The sequence below is a fragment of the Bos taurus genome, chromosome 6 (assembly GCF_002263795.3).
Source record: "Bos taurus isolate L1 Dominette 01449 registration number 42190680 breed Hereford chromosome 6, ARS-UCD2.0, whole genome shotgun sequence".
NCBI lineage: Eukaryota > Metazoa > Chordata > Mammalia > Artiodactyla > Bovidae > Bos > Bos taurus.
In genome coordinates this window covers 16,402,606-16,430,316 of record NC_037333.1, presented here as the reverse complement: position 1 = coordinate 16,430,316, position 27,711 = coordinate 16,402,606, and the positions used below count along the sequence as shown (strand labels likewise).

At 38.7% G+C, this 27,711-nt stretch overlaps 1 protein-coding gene across 1 annotated transcript in view; it reads right to left on the bottom strand.

The window, feature by feature from the left end:
- The window catches only part of COL25A1 (collagen type XXV alpha 1 chain), a 512,490-nt gene that overhangs the window by 93,050 nt on the left and 391,729 nt on the right, over window positions 1–27,711 (bottom strand). The window contains exons 11-12 of the mRNA XM_024993507.2: window positions 23,587–23,613; window positions 21,116–21,160 (exon numbers count right to left, since the gene is read on the bottom strand). Of these exons, the coding sequence (XP_024849275.1) occupies window positions 21,116–21,160; window positions 23,587–23,613 (72 nt within the window). The remainder of the gene's footprint in view (window positions 1–21,115; window positions 21,161–23,586; window positions 23,614–27,711) is intronic.

The window sequence follows — 27,711 nt, the reverse complement described above, 5'->3', positions numbered from 1 at the left end:
GGAGGGCAGAAATTGTGACATTTTAATATCTGCGCTGTTACCTTCAAAAACACATACCCTAGTAAAATGGTAACATTTTTTAAATGCCAGGAATTTTACATTCATTAACTCACTTAATTCTCACAAATTTCTATGAGATAAGCACTATCTTTATTTCTCTTTAACAGGTGAAGAAACTAAGGCACAGAAAGGTAAAGTAATTTTTCCAGATTTACACAACTCTGCCTTAAGAGGTTGTGCTCTTAATACAATTATGCATTGGTGAATGAATGCATCTAGAAATTGGGAGGGCTGGTGATGAATATTTCTATCCTCATTATCATTTGGTTTATACTCCTCATTAATAAATGACCTCCAGAATGTATACAAACTTGGACTAAATGTAACTTATTTAAAGATGATTTTGTACACCTACCAGATAAAACTAGGCAATGTGAAGCATATAGTGTCTTTCTAAAAGGGCAAAAAACGTTTTACGATTACACTGGGTTATTGTACTATAATTGCTAATGTCTTAACTCATGGAAGAAATTCTTCTTCCTCTATAAAGTTACATTGCAATCATTTGCATTTTCTTCGAGAAAATGGCAAACATGTTGACTTAGAATAATGATGGCCATTATAAGAAAATTTTGATATGCCCTTTGTAGGTGGCTCAGACGGTAAAGCGTCTGTCTACAACGTGAGAGACCTGGGTTCAATCCCTGGGTTGGGAAGATTCCCTGGAGAAGGAAATGGCAACCCACTCCAGTACTCTTGCCTTGAAAATCCCATGGACGGAGGAGCTTGGTGCAGGCTACTATCCATGGGGTCGCAAAGAGTCGGGCACGACTGAGCGACTTCACTCAGTTTCACTAAGGGTAAGAATAGAAGATCCCCTGGAGGAGGAGATGGCAACTTGCTTCAGTATTCTTGCCTGGAAAATTCCATGGAGGAGTCTGGTGGATCACACAGTCCATGGGGTCGCAAAGAGTCAGACACAACTGAGTGACTGAGCGCACACAAGGGTAAGAACTCCATAGGAAATGGAATACACCCCTAAAGAGGACTCTCATTTACTGTGTAACCATAAAAAGAGCTACGGAGTCTGCTTCTTCAAAGAACCTACAACAGGATGCACTAATATCATAACTCATGGTTTAATGCAAACAAGAAATGCTGCCAGGGAACAATACAAACTTTGTTTAGACTTTCAAAGAATAACTATGGTAGCCAGAATTATTTTTTTTTTAATGGTTAAGCCCCTGGAACCAGACGAAATACATGCTGAGATTTTGAAGCACGGGAGACAAATGCTTAGGTATCTGCATAACATCCTTCTTAAAATATGAACATCGAGGGACTAAAACTTGATCCTTTTTTTCCTTTGATTTTATGTTTTGTTAAAATAATCTTTTAACGTAAAAGGAAGCAAAACATTGCATCCATAATCCTATCACTCTATAACTGTTTTCATTTCGTCCTGTTTCCTTCTAGTCTCTTAAATTTATGCTTACATATTTCAAGCAATTGTAAACTTATTACATAGTTTGACGTACTGATTTTTTATTATTTTATACTGCATGTTTGGTTTTACACAGTATTTGTGTCTTATAAATAGTTTATCATCTACCAAAGTCAGGTCTGATCATTTGTTTAACCTGCCCCAAATTGTTGAATACTTACATTGTTTCCAAACTTTGCTATTAAAGATAAATTAAACATCTATGTAAATATTTCTAAGTTGCTTTCCAAACAGGATCTGAGCTTTATCTGCTTTTCCAGGCACCTACTCTGTTACTTTTTCCCAACTTCATCAGCATTGTATATCATAATCTTAATTACTTTTGTGGCTATTTTAATGAGTACAAATAAGAACTTCCTAAAGTTCAGTTCTACATTTATCCCTTGTAAGGTTAAATAGGTATCCAGCAAGATTTTAAAGCTAAAAAGTGAATAAGGCTGTTTCCTGAATGAAGCAAGGCAAGATAAAAAGAAGGAAAAGTGACTCATAGCATTTTACCTTTCTAAAAAGTTATAATAAAGAAAATACACTCAAATTCAGATTAGGAGGTTATGAAACATTCTATTATTGTTCAAATTTAGCTTCCCAGGTTATGGTAAAGTAATGTTACAGATGAAACATTGTACAACTTTGAGTACCAAGGCCAAGCAGTGGGATTCTGGAAGACATTAATTCATTCAATTAACATTTAGTGAAGATTTACTACATGTTTTACTCTGAGCAGTGTTTCCTGGGATATAAAGATGAAATAGATATGACAGGTGCCTGTGCCCAGAGAGCTTATTTTTGAGTGAGAAAAGAGATATCTACATAAATAACTTAAAAGGATATCTAATTGAGATGGAACTTTTTTCTTTGAGCAAAATTTTCTTCATAAAGAGGCATAATAAATAGAAATCAAAGGAGAGTCTTAATGAAGAATAAAGCATACATCATATAGTGTATTAGTATTTTCTAGCATATGAGGACAGAATATTATTAATCTCATGCTGCTGCTGCTGCTGCTGCTGCTGCTAAGTTGCTTCAGTCGTGTGCGACTCTGTGTGACCCCATAGATGGCAGCCCACCAGGCTCCCCCGTCCCTGGGATTCTCCAGGCAAGAACACTGGAGTAGGTTGCCATTTCCGTCTCCAATGCATGAAAGTGAAAAGTGAAAGTGAAGTCATTCAGTCGTGTTCAACTCTTCACGACCCCATGGACTGCAGCCCACCAGGCTCCTCCATCCATGGGATTTTCCAGGCAAGAGTACTGGAGTGGGGTGCCATGGCCTTCTCCGTATTAATCTCATGAGTTTCCTCAAATAGTTACAGCTACATTACTTAATTGTTGTACATAATACAGTATAAAAAGTACATATACAGAGAAATATATCAGAAAAGTATAGACCAAAAAAAGAGGAATTAAGTTTTATGTGTATGTGTGTGTATGCATGTAGAGAAATAGTCTCGTGTTTATTGGATATTTTATTCATCTGTTTCTGAATGCATCTCCTATTCACAAGTACTAGGGACATTATAAAGATGGTAATAAACAAAAATAGCAGCCAACATCTTAACTACAGGTAGATTGATGGATTTTTCTTTATTATACTTTAAATTCCCAGTGCATTACTCCCAAATGACAATTTGTGCATTTAAGCTAAAAATAAGTTGAACTGCCTTTTGAGAAGGATGACACTACTTTCTTTCTTTTTAAACCAGACACTCACTCAAGGCTTTTACAATTATTTCAGGTACAGCTATTCAGGGGCGATTTGAAAGAATACTTGAAGGTAGAAAGGAATGTAGTTTCCTTACAAAACTGAGTGCTAAAGAGAAACAGGTCATTTAGTAGTAATACTGCTCCCTGTCACTTCAATCACAATGGGAATTTAAAATGAGTTATTGCTTAAAAATTTTAGCACAGTATAATTTTACATTCACCTTGTCAATATATATTTGTTTCCTTTAAGTACTACATTTTCAGAAAGAACTCATCTAAACAGAAGATGAAAATAATTGCAATTGCCCCCCTTATCCTTAGGTTCGTTTTCTTTAGTTTCAATTGTTTAGTCACTAAGTCGTGTCCAACTCTTTGCGACCCCATGGACTGTGTAGCCTTCCAGGCTCCTCTGCCCATGGGATTTTCCAAGCAGGAATATTGGAGTGGATTGTCATTTCCTTCTTCAGGGCATCTTCCTGACCCAGGGATTGAACCAACGTTTCTTATATCACCTGCATTGGCAGGTGGGTTCTTTACCACTGAGCTACCCAAGGTTTCAGTTATCCATGGTCAACTAAGGTCTGAAAATATCAAAAGGAAAATTCTAGAAACAAACAGTTCTAAACTGGGTGCTGTTTTGAGTAGCATGCTAAAATCTGATGTCATCCTGCTCCATTGCACCTGGAACATCAATTATCCCTTTGTCCAGCATATCCTGCCAGCTAGTCACTTCGTAGCCAGGCTACATTATCAGATCGACTGTCTGAGCATCACAGTGCTTGTGCTCGAGTAATCCTTACTTTACTTAATATTCACTCAGCCATGCCCAACTCTTTGCAACCCCATGGACTGTAGCCTGCCAGGTTCCTCTGTCTATAGAATTTTCCAGTCAAGAATTCTGGAGTGGGTAGCCATCCCCTTCTCCAGATGATCTTCCTGATTCAGGGATTGATCCTCGGTTTCCCATATTGCAGGTAGATTCTTACTGTCTGAACCACCAGGGAAGCCCATTCTACTTAATAATGGCCACAAATGTGAGCAGTTCAGATAGTCTCTTATTGTATCTAATTTCTACATTAAACTTCATCATAGGCATGCACATATAGGAAAAAAACTGGTATACATAGTGCTTAGTACTCTCCTCCGTTTCAGGCATCCACTATGGGTCTTGGAACATACTCCTTGCAGATAAGAAGGCGGGGCTGCTGCCCAGAACATGCACCAGCAGCAAATGAAATGAGTGATATTGAACAAACATGGTGTCAGTCTTAAGGCTATTCTCCTACCTCTGGAGTTGGTGTGGTTGGTGCATATGTGTAATAAAGACTAAAAATGGGCAGCACTGGTCACTGATACCTCTTTAAAACACTGGATGGACTGGGTCTTTCCTCCTGACAGTGACACTTCACAGAAGCATCTCAGTGGCTGCTGGTGTTTCCTCTCCTGCAGGCAGTCATGGTGGGCAGGGGGGCAACCTTTTGTGAGGCTTCAGGGCTTGAGAAGCTTTGGCAGCTATTGGGTAGATAACCCTTGGTAGAGGAGGATTCTCTGAAGGCAGTGAAGTGCCCACGGGGACTTCCAGCTAGAACTATCCGGGAAAGAGTCAGGAAAATGGGGTTTCTGTTCTCCATTTCTATTTATTCTCTTTCTCTAGAGGCTTCCCTGATGGTTCAGCAGTAAAGAATCCGCCTGCAATGCAAGAGATGCAGGAGATGTGGGTTGATCCTTGGGTTGGAAAGAGTGCCTGGGGGAGGAAATGGTAACCCACTTCAGTATTCCTGCCTGGAAAAAAATCCCATGGACAGGGGAAGCTGGGCAGGCATGGAGTTGCAAAGAGTTGGGCATGACTAAGCAGGCAAGCAATTCAGCGTAGTTTAGTCTCCCACACTAGTCCCTAATGCAAGTGAAGTGAAGTCATTCAGTCGTTTCCGACTCTTTGCGACCCCGTGGACTGTAGCCTACCAGACTCCTCCATCCGTGGGATTCTTCAGGCAAGAATACTGGAGTGGTTGCCATTTCCTTCTCCAGGAGATCTTCCCAACACAGGGATCAAACCTGGGTCTCCCACATTGCACGCAGACGCTTTACCATCTGAGCCACCAGGGAAGCTCAATGCAAGTGAGGATGAACACAAACTCGGCTGAACACAGGAGGTAGAAAATGACCAACATATTTGACCTTGAAATTTCTAGAATGTATCATTTTACTGCACACAAACAAAAAGAATAAGACTCCTACCCCTAACTTTAAAGTGTCACTCATGCTCTAAATAAATTCTTTTCAGACACTTTAAAAAATGTGGCTACTAGAAAGTTCATATTTACATTTATGGCTCGTTTTTGGAGCTCGTTTTATGTTTCTATCAAACAGCATTGGTTCAAACTATAAAATTCTGTAATTATTATAAGGCATGATAAACAAATGCATTTAGAAGCAGAGGATGAGCACATCAGTATTCAAGCAAGTCAACGTACAGCGAGACTTCAGAATGGAGATGCCCACTGTGGTGTTAAAATCGATCACCAGACTCTGCCAAGTTCTGCCAAGACTCTGCCACGGTGGAAAGCAGAGGGCAGATCTGAAGCAGAGGCTGCCGAAGGGCTGGGGGAGCCACAGTCAGGGTGGGGCTAGAGGCTGACTCTAGCAATCTCCTAACCCATCTCCTTGCCACCCACCCACCTCCAACAGTCTCCGAAAAACAAGGCCAGCTTATAAATTCCTTCCCTTCGTTCTCGCCAAGGCTGTTCCATCGCACTGAGTGAGGGTCCCAGCCAAGATCTGGCTTTGCTGTTTGTCTGACCTCCCTTTCTACCACTCCAGCCACACTGAACTCTTTGTTCTCAGATACTAAGCAGGAGCCACCAGGGTCTTTGCATTTGGGCTTCTCTCCTGTGGACCATCTTCCCTCTGATATCCAGGGATTGAGTCTCACCTTCTTATCCTTAGCACAACTGTCCCTTATTACAGAGGCTGTCCAGAATTCTACCCCAATTACCACCACTCCCGATGTCCACCTATATCTGACTTTGCTTCCTCTACTGCACTAATTACCACCTAAGATAAATTTTTTTCTTTTCTGTTTCCCCTACTAGGATTGCCATATTTGGGAAATAAAAATATAAGAAACCCAGTTAAATGTTAACTTTGGATAAACAACAAAGAGAAGAATTTTTAATTAAATGTATCCTAAGTATCAAATAGACATAGCACATGACAAATGATGGGCTGTTTGTTTATCTGAAATTCAAATTTGATCAGGCATTTTATATTTCACCTGGTGCCCCGATTGCCCACCCCCTCTCCACCACCAGAATATGAACTTGGTTTCTCTTGTTTACTCCTCTTTCCACATTGCCTTGGAACTGTACCTTACGCATAATAATTGTTCAGTACATCTACATTGGAGGAATGAATGAATACAGGAGATGCAAATAATATACATTAAGTCGATATGGAAATGTGAAGCCTGTACAGGCCTGATGAGAGCTAGAGACAGCAAGTCTCTGCTGGGAAACTGGAAAAGACCAACAACTCTGGTGCAAGAGACAGCTCTTTGTCTCAGCTTTGGCAAAAGGCAACGGTGGGAAAAGAGACGGGGACCCAGGAAGAAGATGGGAGAGACACTGACCCAGCAGTTACACATCCACGTTCCGCAGGTCAGTCTAAAATAAAGTTGAAAAATAGAGGGACAGCCTGGGGTCAGTGAACGGCGGGAGGAGTCCCCTGAGAGGCAGGATGCTGAGAATGAGCAGAACGTCCACGGCTGCCAAGGGGAAGCACTGAGCCAGGACTCTGTCGGGGGAGAGTGGCTGCCTGGGGGACGGGAGGCTCCAACAGTTGTGCCTGTGAGTACGGGGACCCAGCCATTATAAACGTTTCCACCTATTCGGTTATCGCCCCTCTTCCATCTGCTCCTCCCCTCACCCTGTGTGCCTCAGTGAAGGGGGAAGAGCAGCTGGGACAATGCCAGATGTGTATTTATCATGTCATCTCAAGTTCCTCCAAGACCCTTCCAGAACCTACGTGTGTCATCATTTACCTTACAGACTCACTCTAACATCTGCATGTCCCTAAGCAGAAGCACTCACAAATAGGCAACATGTACATACATGGTGGTGGTTTAGTTGCTCAGTCCTGTCTGACTCTTTGCAACCCCATGGACTGTAGCCCACCAAGCTCCTCTGTCCATGGGATTCTCCAGGCAAGAATACTGGAGTGGGTTGCCATTTCCTTCTCCAGGGGATCTTCCTGATCCAGGAATTGAACCCAGTCTCCTGCATTGCAGGCGGCTTCTTTACCAACTGAGCCACCAGGGAAGCACATTCTGTCAAATGTTTTTTATGCATAAATTGATATGATCATATGGTTTTTCTTTTTTAATCTACTGATGTGGAAAATTGCATTGATTGATTCTCAAATACTAAACCAACCCTGAATTCCTGGTATAAATGCCATCTGGTCATGATAAGCTACTGTTTTTACATAAAACTGCTGTTAGGTATTCACAGGGGATTGATTCCAGGACTCCCAGGGATACGAAAATCCAGAGATGCTCAAGTTCCACGTAGTCAGTCCTCTGTATCTGAGGGGTCCACATTGGCAGAGTTAACCAACTGCACATCAAAAACTATTATTAGATTTGATTTACTAACATTTTGCTTAGAAATTTTGCATTTATGATCATGAGAAGCTCAGTGCTTCTCATCAAATTTTGCATTATGATCATAATATTTTTGAGGGGAGGGGCGGGTAATGTCTTGTCTACTTTTGAAATAATAACACTGCTGACCTCACATAGAAATGCTGACAAAAAAAATTTTTGCCTATAAGATGATTATCACTAGTTGAGTTTATGCTAGGTTGTTTTATTCTTGTCTGACTCTTTGCAACCCTATGAACTGTAGCCCTCCAGGCTCCTCTGTCCATAGGATTCTCCAGGCATGAATACTGGATTGGGTTGCCATGTCTTCCTCCAAGGGATTTTCCCGACCCGGGGATTGAACCCACATCTCTTATGTGTCCTGCATTGGCAGGTGGGTTCTTTTCCACTAGCACCACCTATTAATTTCAGACAAAGTAGATTTCAAAGCAAAGAACATTACCAGGAATATGGAAGATCATTTCAATGGGGTCAATTCATCAAGAGGGCATAGAAATCCTAAATTTTGATGTACCTAATAATACAGCTTCAAAATATGTAACAAAAACTGATAGAACTGCAAAGAGAAACAGACAAATCCATGATTATGGTTGGAGTTTTCAATACCCCTCACTCAGTAATTAATAGAGCAAGTTAAATATAAAATCAATAGGACTTAGACAACTTGAACAATATTATCATTGATAATATGGGGGATCTTATTTCTTATTATCTTATATGGGGGATCCTATTTCTCTGACCATGGATCAAACCCATGCCCCCTGCAGAGGAAGCACAGAATCTTAACCACTGGACTTCCGGGGAAGTCCCGGGGCAATGTTTTAGTCGAAAGCAGCCAAGCGAGCCATTCTTGATAGATGAAGAAACACACTCAGAGAGGGAAAGTACCTTTTTCAGAAACAAAATGCTGCAAAGAGGCAGATGTGAGATTAGAACCCAGGTCTTCCAATTCCCTTCTATTTGAATTTGTGTTCTAAGGAATTTGTGTTCCTTCTATTTGAATAACTTGTCTAAAGAATTCATTCGTATTTATTGGGTTTCTTTTGTCTTTCATTTTTGCATAAAATAAGAAAGCGGCTTATTAGGAAGCCTCCAATCTAATTTAAGTTTTCTACTTCTGGTCCTGGGACACAGAGTAAATTGCTTGAGCTTCCATGGGGTTTAGCTTTTATTCTATGCAGTGTTCATGGGCAGATTAGGTGCTTACCCTCTCTCAGGTTTAAAGGATTAAGATTTAGTTGTTCTTTTATTAGTAGCAGTTGTTGTTTTGTTGGACTAAAGATGTCAGTGGTGGCTCCGTGTTCCTCCGACATCTGATTAAACTTGCTTCAAGTCCCAATTTCACCCAGTATGGAAGCCCAGGACCTGCTCTGGGGTCCTGTGCTCAAGTTCTTGCATCTGTATGTCTTCTCTGTTTTGCTGCAGACCAGTGATTCTTCACCAGCTGCCCAGGAAATTCACTCTTCTCAGGCCTTTTGTGAGCTCAGGGTTGAACACCTGGTGCTCCTGAAAGGTGTGTCATCACAGAGCACTCAGACTGCTAATCTCACCACCTTCCCCTCTCTTCCGCTCCCACCTCACCTTCCTGCTTCCTTCTTCCCACTTTCCTCAGCCACACTGGGAATTCAGCTTCACGCCCTCTGCTGCTGCTGCTGCTAAGTCGCTTCAGTTGTGTCCGACTCTGTGCGACCCCATAGACGGCAGCCCACCAGGCTCCTCCGTCCCTGGGATTCTCCAGGCAAGAACACTGGAGTGGGTTGCCATTTCCTTCTCCAATGCATGAAAGTGAAAAGTGAAAGTGAAGTCGCTCAGTCGTGTCTTGACTCTAGCGACCCCATGGACTGCAGCCCACCAGGCTCCTCCGTCTGTGGGATTTTCCAGGCAAGAGTACTAATGTGGAGCAATTCAGTAGTTTGTAGCTCCTACTTGCATACTCAGCGCCTAATGCTTCTTTTGTTTGTTTCCTGGAGGCAGAGGCTTTGTTACTCATGGAAGAGAAACAGAAAACTCTGACCAGTTGGGTTTGGTCGTACATCAGAGAACTGACATCCCTGTAGGGGAGTGCTGTCTTATTTATCCAATCAGCAAACTCCCTCCCTAAAATGAAAATCTCTTTGTCCTCCTTGGTAATATGAATAACAGTAGAAAAGTAGATGGTTCTATCAGTCAGAAACAATGAAAATATCTTATTTCAGATAATCTATTGAAATGGGTTTAACTGCTTAACATAATACTTAAGCTAAACCTAATAACCATTCATTATACTTTTAAAAAAGTACAAATATCTAAAAATGTAAATAAGAAAACTTGATAGTTGTCTTATTGTCAATAATACTACAGTAAGGAGAAGGCAATGGCACCCCACTCCAGTACTTTTGCCTAGAAAATCCCATGGGCAGAGGAGCCTGGTGGGCTGCAGTCCATGGGGTCGCTAGAGTCAAGACACGACTGAGCGACTTCACTTTCACTTTTCACTTTCATGCATTGGAGAAGGAAATGGCAACCCACTCCAGTGTTCTTGCCTGGAGAATCCCAGGGACGGGGGAGCCTGGTGGGCTGCACAGAGGTGTCCACACACGACTCCCAAGGCCCTTCCTGAATAATAAGAGAACTGGAAGAGATCCGGGAGGGAGACATTAGCAGGGGTCGCACAGGGTCTATGGGGTTGCACAGAGTCAGACACAACTGAAACGACTTAGCAGCAGCAGCAAGGACTATTTCAGAAGTAAGTTTGTGGTTAACACTTTTTAATTGAGTTTTTGCACTGCTAATGAAGACAGAAATGTACAAAATATAATTTGAACAAAGAAATTCAAATGCAAAGATACAGCTAAGAATTTAGGGGTCACAGAAAACAGTTAAATTGAGTTTATTTGGGTGAAATTTACACAAATGAGAAGAATGATCTGCCTTGAGCACACCCCTAAAAGGTCTAGGGAGAAGTACACACAGATGACGCCCCCCATCCCAATCCCGCCTGCAAATGTCTCCCTTCCAGTTCTCTTATTCTTCAGGAAGGGCCTTGGGAGTCGCGTGTGGACACCACAGCCTGCAAGCTCTGCCCACAGCTCCCTACCCTTAGCTGCTCCAGGCAACTCACAAGTAAATGGGTGCACATGCCAGCTGGTGGTTCACCCTTGGGAAAATGGATCTGAGGAAGAGGCCACTACAGACAGTGGAAGCAGACTCAGCACAGCTAGGGCAGGAATTCTTGGGTCCTGGGTACCTGGGCTGTGATCTCCAAGTGGGGAGCTGAGCTCTGAGATGGCTTATCTCCTAGGCCCGGTGGACTCCTCACTCTAGGGTGGGGGACACACCATTAGAGGGACAAAGAGGAGCAGAGGAACACTGCCTGGGTCTAAGGAAAACACTGTCTAGTATTCCCTCTTAAATAACTTATAAAAGGTGTGAAAGTTGCCAAAACCCAGCCAGGGAGCATGATGTCACAGTGTGGGGTGGGCTTCTCTTTTCTGTGTATCAGAGAAATTATTCTCTATGAGCACTCTTATGGAGAAAAACAGATTAAGAACAAAGGCTTATGTTTCAGGAAGACAAAATATCAAAATGGATGAAGGGGGTACGTGATGCAGAGGAGTTTGTTAGGACTGGGATAAGTCAGAAACAACACACTTGCTCAGCTCCGGTGTCTTACACGAATCTCTCCTAAATTAGATAATTAGTGTTTACTGCAACTTTCCACATGACTGGGGTTGCTAGAAAAGGAACCACAGTGGTAATAGCTAATTAGCATCTGGCATTCCCCTTGCTGGGAAATGAGGAGAAGGAGGGGACCTATGTGTACCCAATAACAAGGAAACTCAAAAGCGGTGTTGGATGTTTGGGGAAAGACACTCACTCTGGATGTAGATAGGAAAGAATGAAGCCCCAGGCATGATCAGCAGCTACCTTAGAACCAGGAGAGAGGGAATTAGGCTGACAGCAGCAACATGAAAGACAGACGATGAAATGGAAGAAATGGGTTCTTAGTGACGAAGCTTAGGTGTCAAGGCTGCAGGCTGTGTTAGTGCTGGATTTCCACGTTGTGAACCGAACGTCGCTCAGTCGTGTCCGACTCTTTGCGACCCCATGGACTATACAGTCCATAGAATTCTCCAGTCCAGAATACTGGAGTGGGTAGCCTTTTCCTTCTCCAGGGGATCTTCCTGACCCAGGAATTGAACCGGGGTCTCCTGCATTTCAGGCGGATTCGTTACCAACTGAGCTATGAGGGAAGCCCTGGAATTCCATGTTACAGACCAATAAATACCTTTATTTAAAAAATTGGCTCTGTTAAGTATTCTATGACTTGCAATATAACATGGCTTTGATAATATACCCACTTTTAAAGTTCAAAATCCCAGCTAATTTCTTTTTTCCTAAGTACAATTCCTAATAGTAAGTCGATGTATTACTCTTTTCACTTGGGAAAAGATGTGCCAAATTATTCATGGAAATGGTAAATGGTTATGTCTAATGGGAAAAATTGGACATAGTTTTCAAAAAAGATCAGTGAAGAATAGTAGAAAGAGACAATGGCTCTTACAAACATTCATTTACATACTCTGGAGGTTTCTGAGTCATGGAGTTCCTAATGCTCCCAAATCAAAGTGGAAAATAGTGTTTCCTTATTTAATAGTGTTTTAAATTAAACAGTTACATTCATTACTTCCTTTATTTTGTCCAATTAAACTTTGCAGTAAACATGACAATTCTCATTTGACAAATGAGGAAACTAAATTCAGAGAAGGAAAGTAACTTGTCTTAGACCATACAAATATTGAACGACAGACCTGGGATTCCCTGAATTTAAAATCCATATTCTTGACAGTTGTAGCAGACTGACTAACTTTGAAGTTGAAATCTACTACAAACACCTTGGTGACCATAGGCAAAATATCCTTTCTGTGCCTTGGTTTCCTCATTAATGCAGTGGAGATAATAATAGTATCCACTTCACAGCATTGCTGTGAGGAATAAGTGGGGTAAACTTAGGAAGCGCTTGACAGTCGATGCTGAATACATGTTAGTAAATACTACACACTGCTCTCTTCTATTGTCTGTGTTAGGCAGAGAAGACACAGCCGGTTGAAAAGGAAATTTGATCTCTCCTAAATTAACCCCACTGATGCTGTTTCATGGTTCCTCTGTGGCTCAGATGGCAGAGAATCTGCCTGCAATGTGGGAGACCCAGATTCGAGCCCTAGGTCAGGAAGATCGCCTGGAGAAAGGAAAAGCAACCCCCTCTAGTATTCTTGTCTGGAGAATCCCATGGACAGAGAAGCCTGGTGGTTGCAGAGTCAGACACAGCTGAGCCACTAACACACACATATACACATGCTGTTTCACAGTTGGATAATGGTTCCTATCCCCTTGGCAATGTCACCTGGTATGGAACAGGTGTGGGTGCGTGTGTTTGACTGTGTGCGTGTGTGCGCTCAGTCATGTCCGACTCTTTGCAACCCTATGGACTATAACCCACCAGGCTTCTCTGTCCATGGGATTCTCCAGGCAAGAATAGTGGAGCGGGTTGCCACTTCCTCCTCCAGGGATCTTCCCCACCCAGGGAACAAACTCACATCTCAATGTCTCCTGCACTGGCAGGCAGATTTTTTACCACTGAGCCACCTGGGAACTGGGTAAAGCCACTATAATTGTCAAAATAAGTTATTTCATTGAAGCCTTATTTTTAATGCAAATCTCAAAATCAAGAGTGTCATTCAGAGATCAGATCTAATGATAAAAGAACAGGCTTTGTGATTTATATCAACTAACTATTTTAGTGGTAAGAAATTTGCAAAAAAAAAAAAAAAAAAAAGAGTAGTCTAGGTCCTATAGTGGTTTATAATATGGTGTTTTAGAAACAAAATTCTAAGACCAAGGTTGTCTAACTTGATCTGGAAGTACTGCAATGTGGTGGTATTTTCCCTTCCCTTTGCCAACTGCTGTTCACTATTTAAGCTGCACCTAAAGTCGAAAGGAGATCCAACCAGTCCATTCTGAAGATCAGCCCTGGGTGTTCTTTGGAAGGAATGATGCTAAAGCTGAAACTCCAGTACTTTGGCCACCTCATGCGAAGAGTTGACTCATTGGAAAAGACTCTGATGCTGGGAAGGATTGGGGGCAGGAGGAAAAGGGGACGACAGAGGATGAGATGGCTGGATGGCATCACTGACTCGATCGACGTGAGTCTGAGTGAACTCCGGGAGATGGTGATGGATAGGGAGGCCTGGCGTGCTGCAGTTCATGGGGTTGCAAAGAGTCGGACACAACTGAGCGACTGAACTGACTGACTGACTGAAAGTCACCTATTCAGGGAAGCATTCCTTGACTTTTTGCACCAGGACAAGCTGCCCTGTGCTTCTCTGCTATAGTGCTTAACAGTATTGCCATTTAACAGATTTTTAGTGTACCTGTTTATATCATGTCTCTATCCCTCTATTGGCTGAAATTCCATGAGGGCAGAGACCACTTTAATGTCAGTGCTCAGATGTGCCTTGCACTTACTAGTAAGGACTGAAAAAAGATTTGTTGAATGAAAGATTGAAGAAACTGGCAAATAATCAACGAATACATTTAACATAAGTTTTTTCCCCCCCAAATCATTAGGTTATATATGTAGTTTAATTTGATTTAGTAAATAATATTTTGGTGATCCTATCTATAAAATATAGTGCCTTTTCAATTAAAATGGAATATAAGTGGACTTGAAGTCATAATTCAGTCAAAGATATTTGCCTTCTTGTTGCTTTGTTTTGCAACATCCTGTGATCAGGTTTCTTTGCTCTCATACCCAGTCCTATTGGATTTCCCCACCAATCCCATTTCCTCAATTATTTATTCTTACCTCTCCCAGTGTCTTCATTTAGTAGGATGGTAACGAGTATTAAAATTTATAGCAACATGCCTAAATGAAGTCAAGGGAAAGTGTATTTTTTTTTAAATTACCATCATTTTTTAAATTTCAAGTCAGGAAGCATTACATTACTTCTGTCAACCAACTTTTTATTCCCTTCTACAGGAACTTAAATTTAATTATATAAAGGACAGAAATATCTTTTGTTTCTCTCAATAGGTAAAATTAAGTGAAAAGTTTCTTTAAGAGTAAGCTTATATATAAAATTGCCTCTGAGTATATGCATAGAACTCAGAGGTGATGTGATTTTACTATATGAAATATCTGTAGATGAATGGCCAACAGGCAGATGAAAAGATGCTCAACATCACTAACCATCAGGGAAACACAAATCAGAACCACAGGAGATATCTCACGTGCCTGTCAGAACAGCTATAGTCAAAAAGACACAAAGTAACAATCGCTGGTGAGGATGTGGAGAAAAGGGAATCTTGTGCTCTGTTGGTGAGACTGTAAATTGGTACAGCCACTATGGAGAACAGGATGGAGGATCCTCAAAAATTTAAAAATAGAACTACCCCATGATCTAGGAATTCCACTTCAGGGAATATATCCAAAGGAAATGAACACGCTAACTTAAAAAGACACCTACATCCCATGTTCACAGCAAAATTATGTACAGTAGCCAAAACATGGAGACAGCCCTAGGGTCCATCGACAACGAGTGGATAAAGAAGTGACGGTGTATGCATAATGCAATACTATTTAGCCATAATAAACGAGGAAATCCTGCCATTTGTGACAACATGGATGAACCCTGAGGGCATTATGCTAAGTAAAATAAGTCAGACAGAGAAAGATTAAAATACTTTATGATCTCACTTTTATGTGGAATCTAAAAAAAAAAAACAACAACAAAAAAACCAAACTCATAGAAAGAGATAAGATCTGTAGTTCTCAGAGGTCGGGGTTGGAGGTTTTGGGGAAGGAAGAATTGAAGGAAGGTGACCCACCTGGGAAAGGTGACCTTCACCAAAGGTACAAACTTCCAATTTATAAGACACTGGAGATGTAAGGCACAAGACGATGCCTATAGTTACCACTGCTGTAAGATGTATATGAAAGTTGTTAAGAGAGTAATCCTGAGTGCTCACTATAAGGAGAAACATTTTTTTTTCCACTTCTTTTTATTGTATCTACATGAGATGATGGATGTTAGCTAAATTTATTGTGGTAATCATTTCATTATATATGGAAGTCAAACCTTTATGCTGTATACATTATCTCAATAAAACTAGAAAAAAGAGAAATATCCTACAATAGGAAAGCAATGATGCTGCTTCAAGAAGAAAGAAAGCATCCTATTTTCATAGTTACCAGAGAAAACACAATCATGTATTATTAGAACTATAATGTACACAGTTACCAACTTTCAAAGATAGAAAAATTAATAAAAATAATTTAATTCTCTACTTTAACCAGCAAAGTAGTAAACTGCTGTAACACACTTTCCCCAAGCTATTAATTAATCTCAAATAAAAAATCAGTCACTTTATTTACACTATATATCTTTTCTTAAAGTGTAAAATTGGAAAGTTATAAATACATTTGGTAATAGATCACTGGGTAAATTTAAGCTAACTAGACAGGAAATAAACAGAACTATAATATATTCAAATCCTTCAGGAATTTAACTCAGAATTTTAATGATAAAGTCAAGGTTGCAAAAGAGAAGAGTTTTATTTAGTGGTTGCAGAAAATGAATCAGGAATAAAAAAGTATTGAGTTCATTGTATACAGCTTACTGTATAGACTTGAATAAACAGCTTGACCTTTGAAAGTCTGAGGGCTTCCATTTATCTGCTCTCTAGATATGCATACAATAAAAATGCCATTAGAAGTATGCTGTGAGGATTAATGTCAGTGAAAAACTGTGAGACTCATGGATAAGAGATGAAAAGGAACTCTAAATACCATAGCCATAAACTAATTAAATTTTAATGTTACTTTAAAAAATCACATAGTTATCTGGGATAGATTCATGGATGATACATTAATATCAATATTTTATTTATATTGTATTTGAAGTTTTAGATATAACAAACCCTAGCAAGCATTTGAAAAATACATGAAACAAGATCATCCGATACTTATCTTTTGCTTTGGAAACAATCCGTATGATTCTGGGTCCTCAGAAAAATTCTAGCCTGCTTAGACAAAATAATTTGTTCTTAATCCTGAAACTCTAATGTTAATTTTATGGTAACAGAGATAAGGATGTGAACTAAGGGTTGCACAAAGCAGACCTGTAATGTCCCCTAATTATCCCTAGCCCTCTTCTCCTATGGCATTTGCACAGTGCTGGGCACCGCTTGCTATTCAAATACATTGTTATTATGATGATTTATTCCTAATGCAAAAATGTGGAAACAGTAGAAAAATTCAGGGTTCTAATAACATGTTAAGAGTGGAGATGTTTAAAGTTCTGAGATATACATATATATATGTATATACATACAAAAAATTACAGCCAGCCATTTATTGTGTTGAGCATTATTTAGTCTAAAAATATTTTTATCACAAAATTATTTTGAAGCCCACTTTCCAGTATATCTGAGAAGCAGAGTTTAATTGACAAACATTCAGTTATATGGGCTTCCCAGGTGGCACAGTGGTAAAGAATCTGTCTGCCAATGCTGGAGATGCAAGAGATGCAGGGTCAATCCCTGGGTCTGGAAGATCCCCTGGAGTAGGAAATGGCAACCCACTGCAGTATTCTTGCCTGGAAAACTCATGGGCTGAGAGCCTGGTTGGGTTATAGTCTATGGGGTCACATAGAGTTGAGTACGATTGAGCATGTACACATGCAGAGATACATATGTGTGTGAGAGAGAGGGGGGCGGGGAATGAATCAAATAGCATAAATAAAATGTTTATAATATCTTTGAACCAACAAGATCTATTTGTGAGAATTACAAAAGTTTCTGTGCTAAATAAATTAGCCAGAGGCAAAGAAGGCAACATTTATTTCTTTTTAGGTAAGACCTAGCATTAAGTTTTCCCTAATTGCTTTGGCTATTGGAAACAAGTTCCAATTATGGAAACAACTGCTTTTAGAATTGGGAACAGAGAATGGAAAAGAGACACCTGTGACTTTTTGTGGATGCACAGTATCTCTAAGAGACTTAGATATAAATTAGAACAGCCCCTTCCCTCACTCTACAATGAAGCCACCTTGAGCCCATACAGGAAGAAGTTTCAAAGGCTGCACATGAGCTGTAAGAGCACAGAGTGTCTGACTCCAGACAGTGCTCCTCCAAGACCCCACACGGGTGAGTGAGGTTTCAAAGAGGTGTGAGAAATGTCTTTCTCTTTTCTAAGGTACTTGTATTCCTACTACTGGGAATGGGGTGCATTGTGACTGGAGACATAGCAGGTAGCACAGAAATATTTTACCTTCTCGTGTGAGTTTACACCTTCATTTTCTTCCTGGCTTCTCGTCCTGTTAGAGGGTAAGCCTAGGGCTCATTTGTTACAATTCTTGAAGTGTTATACTATTAGTACTACAGATAGTTGACAATATTTATTGAGTACCTATTACATTATGCTCACTTTAGACATATTATCTCATTAATATTGCAAAGTCTATATTAATATTTTATATTGGAGCCTTAGAAACATTAAGTAACTCACACAGAGGAGGACAAAGACTTGAAGCTTCCTCTCGCAGACTGCAGAGACCACACACTACACTGTCTCCCGCTTTTTACAGAAGAGTGTTTAGTAGCCCTTGATAGATTATAAGGCTGCTGCTGCTGCTGCTAGAAGGGGCTAGATTGGAGTTTAATGCCATGTTACTGCTTCTGTAAGTCTGTTTTCCTAATACGATCTGAAGAATTGGAGGACCATTACAAAAATAAGAAATATTCAGATTAACAATCAAGTTGACCAAAACTGAAAGGAAAGTAATGTAAAAAAAAAAAAAAAAAAATCACCATCAAGTGACTGGCCAAAGTCAATCACCTCAATCTGAATGGATGGAAAATATTTTAGTGGAAGACAAGTAAAATATTTGCTTAATACAGTCATTTTCTTTCTCTCTTATATTAGAGAAGTTTCTAAAAATTTTCTAGTTATTTGCCATGTTTCTGATAGCTTAGAAATAACATCCTTCCTTAACCAGTACTTGAAAATGATCTAAGCATCAAAAGTTCTTCTCTGGAAAAAAATGAAATTGTATCATGCAAAGAAGATATTTTCTCTAGACAGTTTAAGAACATCAAGGTGCTTAAAAAATTATTAATGTGATTCTAGGCTCTCTTTCTAGAGAAATAAATTTTAGAGAACCAAGGCAAAGTTCATAGCTCTAAGTGTAAATTATCGATATTACTCTATTTTCAACTTTGTTTTTACTGTCTAAATGACCTGTTACTTCAGTGATGTGGACTTAGGTTTTTTTGTACTTTATTGTCCTAAGATGATATAGCAAATATTATAGGTGTTAGATAATGGCTATCATTAAAAGAAATTCTATAAACAAAGTTTTAATTAAGTTATATGAATTAAAAACAAATCTTGAACTACATTTTGCTGATATCTTCATAAAAGTATGAAATCATTTAGCTTCCCTAGATTTTACAGAAAACCCTTAAAAATGCCACAAAGATGTATAACAAGACATAAAGCTGCAAATATTAACTATTTCCTTGAAATATAATTTAAACTTGGTGACTAGGACAAGAAAATGTCACATTCCTTTCTCTTGCTAAGGAAATTGCATACTTCCTTTGAAAAAAGAAAGAACACATAGTCTTCATAAGCATATATGTGACAGTTTTAAACTTGCGGACTTGTTTTGTTTCAGGGTAAAGTTTTCTATAAATTTTCATGATTATCTTAAAGATGAAACAAAGAAGTAAAAGCAAAACATTAACCTTATGTATACAAATATTATAAACAACATTTACATTATATTTTGTCCTTTCTAAATATTATCCTCTTATGTAATTTTCAAATTCATCATAGAATGAATATGCTTTCAAATTTTTATTTATGTTTCCCTCCATGATCTACAATATTCTAAATGGAATAGTAATCCTCTGTCTTTATCAGGATCTGGGAAGCAAACAGGTATGCATTTTACTGAGTGGAGAACGGCAGTGACACGGGCATTGAACTACTGATTAGCACCCAGTGTTTGATTTATGGACCACAGGCTGCCGTAAGATTTGGTTAAGAACACTAATTTTACTTGGGAATCAAGGAATTCTGGAAATAGAGAGTCTCTTACAACAGAGGTCAATCAAATATCCAGGATTTCACTAAAATGAGCTGAAAAAAAAGTTTAATAGCAATATCAGACATGGATATAAGGGCTTTATGCCTATTTCCTCATTTAATCCTCACAGTAACCTTATGAGGTAGGAATTGCTAGTCTCCTTTTTAAAGATGAAGAAATTGAGGCCAGAGAATTCAAGGACTTTGTCAAAATTTACATTCTCTGAGCTGCAGATCCATGTTCTTAGTCACTCCGTAGGTTTTAAATTGCCATTGTCTATGTCTCATTGGAGAAAAAAGATGGATGAGCTAGAAGAGGTCAAGAGGAGGTCTATTCTGTCTATAAGGGCTGGGCCCTTTATGATTTCAATTCAGAATGCCTGGATTTCAAGTCCTCTGGGAACACAAGCTGGGTCACAGGATCTCAAAGGGCCAGTCCAGAAGCTCTGAGGGAGGCAGGAAAGTCCCTGGCTCAGCTCCCCAGCCCCTGGCAGACTGGCCTGCAGTGACTTTGGTAACTGTTTTGTCCCACTGGCAAATATGTTGCAGGAAAAAATGCACACAGGCACACAGATATGTCTTTGTAGAGCTGTGGGTTGTTTTTTTTTTTTAACTTTTTCCCCCCTTCATTATTAATAGTACAATAAAAGCATGCTATCAGAGTTTAGCAAATCTATTTAATTCTTAATTTTGCTTAGCTGTAAAAAAAGCTTCTGAATTCACGATTCCAATAGCATCTCTCTGTAGGAATAACTTTTGTTAATGCAAGAAATAATACATATTAGTCTGCAATAACAAGAATAAACCAGAGTGTACTTTATCACAATCAATGTTAAATACCATATTTTTCCTACTCCAAATATATTTATGAGAAAGATACCACTGTATCTCATATATATCAAATAAAATGAAAAATTGTCTAAGAGTTTTTGGCTATTCAATGCATTTGTTTAAAAATTAAACTAATTTGATCATTTGCAACACAGTTTTTCTATATTTCAAAAGTATATATAATATTTTTATATGCATATAAACTTATTACCAACATTACTGATTAGAACAACTTTGTGATTTTAATCCTCCTCAAATGACCAAAAGTAGTATATTCTATGGAACTCACCTTTTGTCCATTCATCCCTGGAATTCCAGGCACTCCAACAGAACCCTAAGGAGACATATGATTAAAATAAGTTGATACCATAAGCACAAAATAGTTGAATTCTAAATTTATGTCATATTAATTATGTCAGCTATCACTTTATCTTACCAAAACATATCCAAGAGGGTATGTTTTACAGATCTTATCCACTGTGTTCTAACACACAATATGAACATGAGTTTGAGTGAATTCCGGGAGATGGTGATGGACAGGGAGGCCTGGTGTGCTGCGATTCATGGGGTCGCAAAGAGTCGGACACGACTGAGTGACTGAACTAACACACAATAATGTAAACAGAATCATCAAGCTTTTCTAGAAGCCATGAAGTTAAATCTCACCATGTTTGTAAATATCTACTTAACCCTAATATGATTTTAAAGCATTTCACATCATAAATTGAGATCCAAAGCTATCAGACGGAGAAGGCAATGGCACCCCACTCCAGTACTCTTGCCTGGAAAATCCCATGGACGGAGGGGCCTGGTGGGCTGCAGTCCATGGGGTTGCTAGGAGTGGGACACGACTGAGCTTTTGACTTCACTTTCACTTTTCACTTTCATGCACTGGACACGGAAATGGCAACCCACTCCAGTGTTCTTGCCTGGAGAATCCCAGGGACGGGGGAGCCTGGTGGGCTGCTGTCTATGGGGTCGCACAGAGTCGGACACAACAAGCGACTTAGCAGCAGCAGCAGAAAAGCTATCAGAAGGCCTCATGGCTCCAAATTTGGGTGCTTTTGAGAATTAAATAGGCTTAGTTTCATCTCAAAAAAGCTTAGCTGTTCCAGTAACTCTTGAATTTCATGAAATTAAATACCATAAAATAAAAGGTAATGAAAACAACAACCACTATAAGGGACCCATGTTGTAAAGTGAAATTTGTTGTATTTGAAGCATTTCCCCGAGACTCAGGGAGTATGTTTAAACCATGTGAGGGTGAATATATCTTCCAAAGTAGACTAGACAGGATGTCGCAAATGGTGAGCATAGACTAGGAACAATACTAGTCCTATACACTGAATATTATAATATTATGTTGTCCGTGTGTATGCACAAGCACTTGGATGTGTGCACACATGAGCACTGGGGTGATTAGAATAGAAATGAAAAGTAGTTACTACCTGAGAAAATCTTACATTTAACTAGATACAGAAACATTAACAAATGTTTTCAAATAGTGATGTCATTTTCCTCCACACATCTTCCTTTGAGGCTCTGGAGAAATCATTTTTTAAATAGAAGGTGCTTATTTTTTGTTTAGCACTATAAAATAGATTTTTCCTAGTAAGTGTGTGGTATTAAATTTTTTTAAGAATAATGGAAAAGATTAAAATAGTAATTAGAAATCCAAAACTTCTCTAAAAAATAAAGTCTATTAAAAATACAGTCATTTCATGCAAAAAAAAAATTGAGATGGCAAGCTCCTTAGTGCTTTCTTGGTGATTATATTGAGTGGGTCATTAAAGGACTTCCCAAAGCCTGAGGCAGTAATTTTATCCTGGTAGCATGTGGATTAGGGTAGCTTTACAATTTCACACCATACTTAATAGAGACATTATTGCAAAGGACAAAGTGTTCCTGTACACAAGTTGTCTCACTACACACTGGCTTTTACTTGGTTCGTGGGATCATGTTTCAACAGATGCCACATGCCCAAGCTTGGGGGATAAACGTCTCTATCTTTGATGGATTCCAAAGATAAAGAATAATCACTTTTCCACCTGTTGTAATACAATTATTATTATTATTATTTTGGTTATCTGCAGGTTAAATATCCTTTTATGTCCTCCTTGTAGGGCGGGAGGTGGATAGGGAGTGGGGGTTTAGTGATGTTTTGTTCACAAAGGGCCATCTACCTGCTATTGATGCATTTACTACTGTAGAATTGATGTAATTTTAGAAGTGTTAGACTCTCTTCTCCAGAATGTAAAGGGTCAAGTCTGATGGCTCTGGATAATGTTGAAATAACAATCGGGAAGCCATTTTTTGGGTTGCTTCAGCAAAGAGAGATAATAGTGGGCCACTTGAATATAGCCACCAAGCAACAAATACATTCTTTGTTCTAGTCTGTTTAATGGTCCTTTGACAATCATATATTTGTGCAAGACCATGCATTTAATTTGCTATGTCTTATGACCCTTCAGATTTCTAAGTTTTGTCACAATATTTTACTAGTATTGGAATTAAAAAACTCAATAACCTACACATTTGGCAGACAGCTTAATAAAAGTCTGCTCTGGATTTATTGGACTTTCTATAATGGAGTCAATTAGAAATCTAATGGCTCACATTATATGATTGTATTTTTAGAAAGCAGAACGCACAAACCAGACTGCTTTGGTATGGCTCACAGTAGCTAATTCCATTCCCTTCTCAGGCCAGTCATTAGGTGATGGGGATATAATTACTTTCACAGTATTGTTTATACTCTACCTTTTGTCCTGGAGGTCCCAGAGGACCCTAAAAAAGAAAAATAATTCAATTAACATAATATTGTAACCATTTTAAACTTAAATGACTGATTAAAGTTGTCCTATTCTGTAAGGTTCTCTTTGCTGACATATGCTGATGTTGTGTACATCAAGGAAAACGAGAATTTTCGGTTGGAAGTACACAATGGGTCTTTTCTTCTCTTGTTCTCTTTTTTTAAAATTTTATTTTCTCTCTCTTGTTTTCTTTTGAAGAACGTTATGCAGTAGGACCCCAATTTTTGCTTTTAAAAAAAGAATCACAATATTGTAAATCAACTATAAATTAATCAAAAAAATAACCTTTGCCCTTCCAGCGCATCTGTTTCTTCAAACACCTGCAAATCTATCACTTCAGTCGCATTTAAAAGGCTGGAGATGTTGCTTCTAGAAACACTTAAAATGCAATGCAGTTCCCAGCCCACTGACTTGTTCTATGACTTCTGCATCTGCAAAACTTCAGGAAGCAGATTTGCAAAGGAAATCATTGAATGGCATTATGAAGAAACATGTTTTGTTCTATTCTTCCTCTTATGAAATGTGGCCCATCGACCTGCACAAAAACTTGTTTCCAAACTAGGGGATGCCAAAGCCAATTGTGGCAACTAGTGTGCACCAAAAAAGGGAACAGAAGATGCTGTCAGCTGTTGCATAGACTATGACACCGGGGTGGAGGGACGGGGGAGAAGAAATATAATATTTAGGAAGATGAATGGGAATATTTACATTTAAAATGGAAATGTGGCAGTTCTGAGATTTAGAGTTCTTTGACCGCCAAGTCAATGTTGGGGATCTGTGGGCTTTATTTAGAGCAAGGCATTCTTTGAGATGGTAGAAAAGAGCACAAATAGAGCTATAATTCTGACTACTGAGGTCTATTTTTAAATAAAAATATTAAGCACTTTTTTCCCAATTCTTTCAAAAATGCTTTTAACTTCAGTGTATTTTACACTTAATGGCTAACTTATTTTCAATGTGTGACATTTCAGATAATCAGCATCTTACATTGGACTCTAACATAAAATAAAGTAAGAGAATGGTAATTAGAGGAAGAATTGGTCATGCATAATTTTTTAATTAAAAATACACTGTTTAAGAACATTCAGAGAATCTGTTCCTCGTAAATTATTTTGCAATCATCAGGAAGACTAACAATTTCCTCATATAATCAGCGTTAGGTTTTTGAAAGTGCACTGTGCAATATCACCTTTATATATTCCTTTTTTTAAAAAAATGTAGGATGTAGCTTTATTGACTCAGTGACAATAGGGGTAAGGAGATAGAATGTTCAGACATGAAAAAATACTGGCCTACAAGCCTAGGAACTGAAAGAAAGTGAATTTTTTTTCTTTTTCCTTTTTATTACAAAAAGTTAAAAGCATGATAAAGGGTAGGAAGAGTAATATAATCTACACTTATGTATTTATCATTTACATGTTACACTTACATGTAACCATTAATGTTTTGCCATATATATTCCTTTTTGATTTACTCAACCAACCATTTTCTTAATGAACTTGTTATCTCATATATCTGCATGGTCTGACTGTCTCTTCACTTATCTTACTCCTTCAATTTAAAAATCTCTGTTTTAGATTTTGCAGAGAAAACAGTCTCTAGGAATAAATTTCCCAGCATCATGTCTCTCATCAACTCAAACCCACGTGGCTCTCCTTCCTATATCAGAGGGGGAAGATGCCCTCCTCCCACACGGCAGAGGCATCCATAGACTCTGGGATCCATCCTTGCCTCCATCCTCAGGGATCTTTCTCAATCAATTATCTCTGTAACCATATCAGAGCTTCCTGCTCTGCACGGGTTCCTTCCGCTTAGCACATAAACATGTGTAATCATTTCCTCACTTGGGTAAATTGTTTGGGAAGTGAATGTTAATGCTAAGTAAAGGCAGAATCTCGAAGCTGCAGTGATAGGAGATCTGAGAGTGAAGGAAAGACTTGGGTTTCATCATTGTCTAGGATTCCATTTTTCCAAGTGTCTCCAGAGTATTTAACTTTTTAAAATGTTGATGTTGAAAAGGAAATCATATAACAAAAAGTACATTAATTCAATGTTTAGACTGAGAATGTATATGTTCAATTCAAAAAGGTTTGTTTCCCATTTTAAACCTAACTGCCACTTGAAAGAATACTGTTCATTAAATTGGACATTTTGTACATTGACATATAACCCTAGAAGGGAAATTTTCAGATGAAAATAAGAGCAAATTTTAAATCAGATGTTTTAACTAGAGATGAACATATCTGGTATTTTCTAATTTTGTCTTTGTTGCATGATCACAGTAAGTCAGAGATTTAGAAAAACTGCTCACAGCTCTGAAATCTGTGAAATCTTATTAGTTGCATATTTTAATACAATACTTAATAAAAATCAAAGGAGGTTATAAAAATCATATTTTCTCACTGTTAGTAAACTACTGCTATTTTTGCTAAACTCCTAAAGTAAAAGCAGTTTTAAGATGTGGCGTTAATTTTGAATTGTGAATACATATCTTGTATTTTCATGACAATGTTGCCAAGGATATATCCTCAGCTACCAAAAGTATGCATATACTCCTGTGATCGTGCTGGCAGGAAAAATGGTTGCAAGCCAAAGATAGTGTCATTTATCATTAGAAGGGAACTAGGAAAAAGCAGTGTTGAATATAAGACACAGACATGCGTTCAAGTGAGTACAGACACACACACACACACACACACAGATAGCTATTTTGATCAGTATTTTGCTTATGTATATATTTTTTGAATATGCACTAATAATCCCATTATATATCTGTGGCATTGTGGTTATTAAATTTAAGCTTCAGTTCAGTTCAGTTCAGTTGCTCAGTCGTGTCCGACTCTTTGCGACCCCATGAATCGCAGCATGCCAGGCCTCCCTGTCCATCAGCAACTCCTGGAGTTCACTTAAACTTATGTCCATTGAGTCGGTGATGCCATCTAGCCATCTCATCCTCTGCTGTCCCCTTCTCCTGCCCCCAACCCCTCCCAGCATCAGGGTCTTTTCCAATGAGTCAACTCTTCTCATGAGGTGGCCAAAGTATTGGAGTTTCAGCTTTAGCATCAGTCCTTCCAATGAACACCCAGGACTGATCTCCTTTAGAATGGACTGGTTGGATCTCCTTGCAGTCCAAGGGACTCTCAAGAGGCTTCTCCAATACCACAGTTCAAAAGCATCAATTCTTTGGCACTTAGCTTTCTTCACAGTCCAACTCTCACATCCATACATGACCACTGGAAAAATCATAGCCTTGACTAGATGGACCTTTGTTGGCAAAGTAATGTCTCTGCTTTTTAATATGCTATCTAGGTTGGTCATAACTTTCCTTCCAAGGACCAATCAATGAAAGCTTCACTGATCAAAAATTGATTTTGAAGTTAGGGTATGTTGTTACCAGTTGGTTAAGATGTCCACATCTGAGTAGTTTTGTGGCCTCTAGTATAAATACAAATTTATAAAACAGTGAGCAAATGCCATAGAACCACTGACTGACTTATCTCATCTTTCATAAACTTGCTTATATTCTTAGTCCGAATAATGATTTGGATGAAGACTCATAAATTCGTTATTCACCAGTCAAGCTAGTATTTCCTATTATTCCTAAAATTAAAATTGTTCTCATGTTCTAAGTTTTCTAAAATAAATCCATTATTGTTACCCCATGTCTTAAAAGTTTGAATCAAATAGTTTTCAAAACTGAGTCAATCTTTTTAGTTCATTCTTATCAATCAATGAATTGTTCCTTTCTTACAGTATTTTCTTGGCGGGCACTTGTATGTTTGCATTTACTTTGTAGACTCTTTTATTTTCTGTTATCTAGTCTCTTTTATTTTCTGTTATCATTTCTTTATCCTTATCTACAGATTGAAAATTGTGTAACATTCAGAATCTCAATATGATAAATTATATTTAAGTTCAATTCTAGAAGTGTTAAACTATATCTTAAAATATACTCACTCTGACATAAGCTCTTGGTCAGAATGTATGAGCTTTTTTCATTAAAGGATCTTGCATAGTGAACATAACAATTCATAAGGATCAAACGAGCCATTGAAAACTTCTAAGCGTGGAG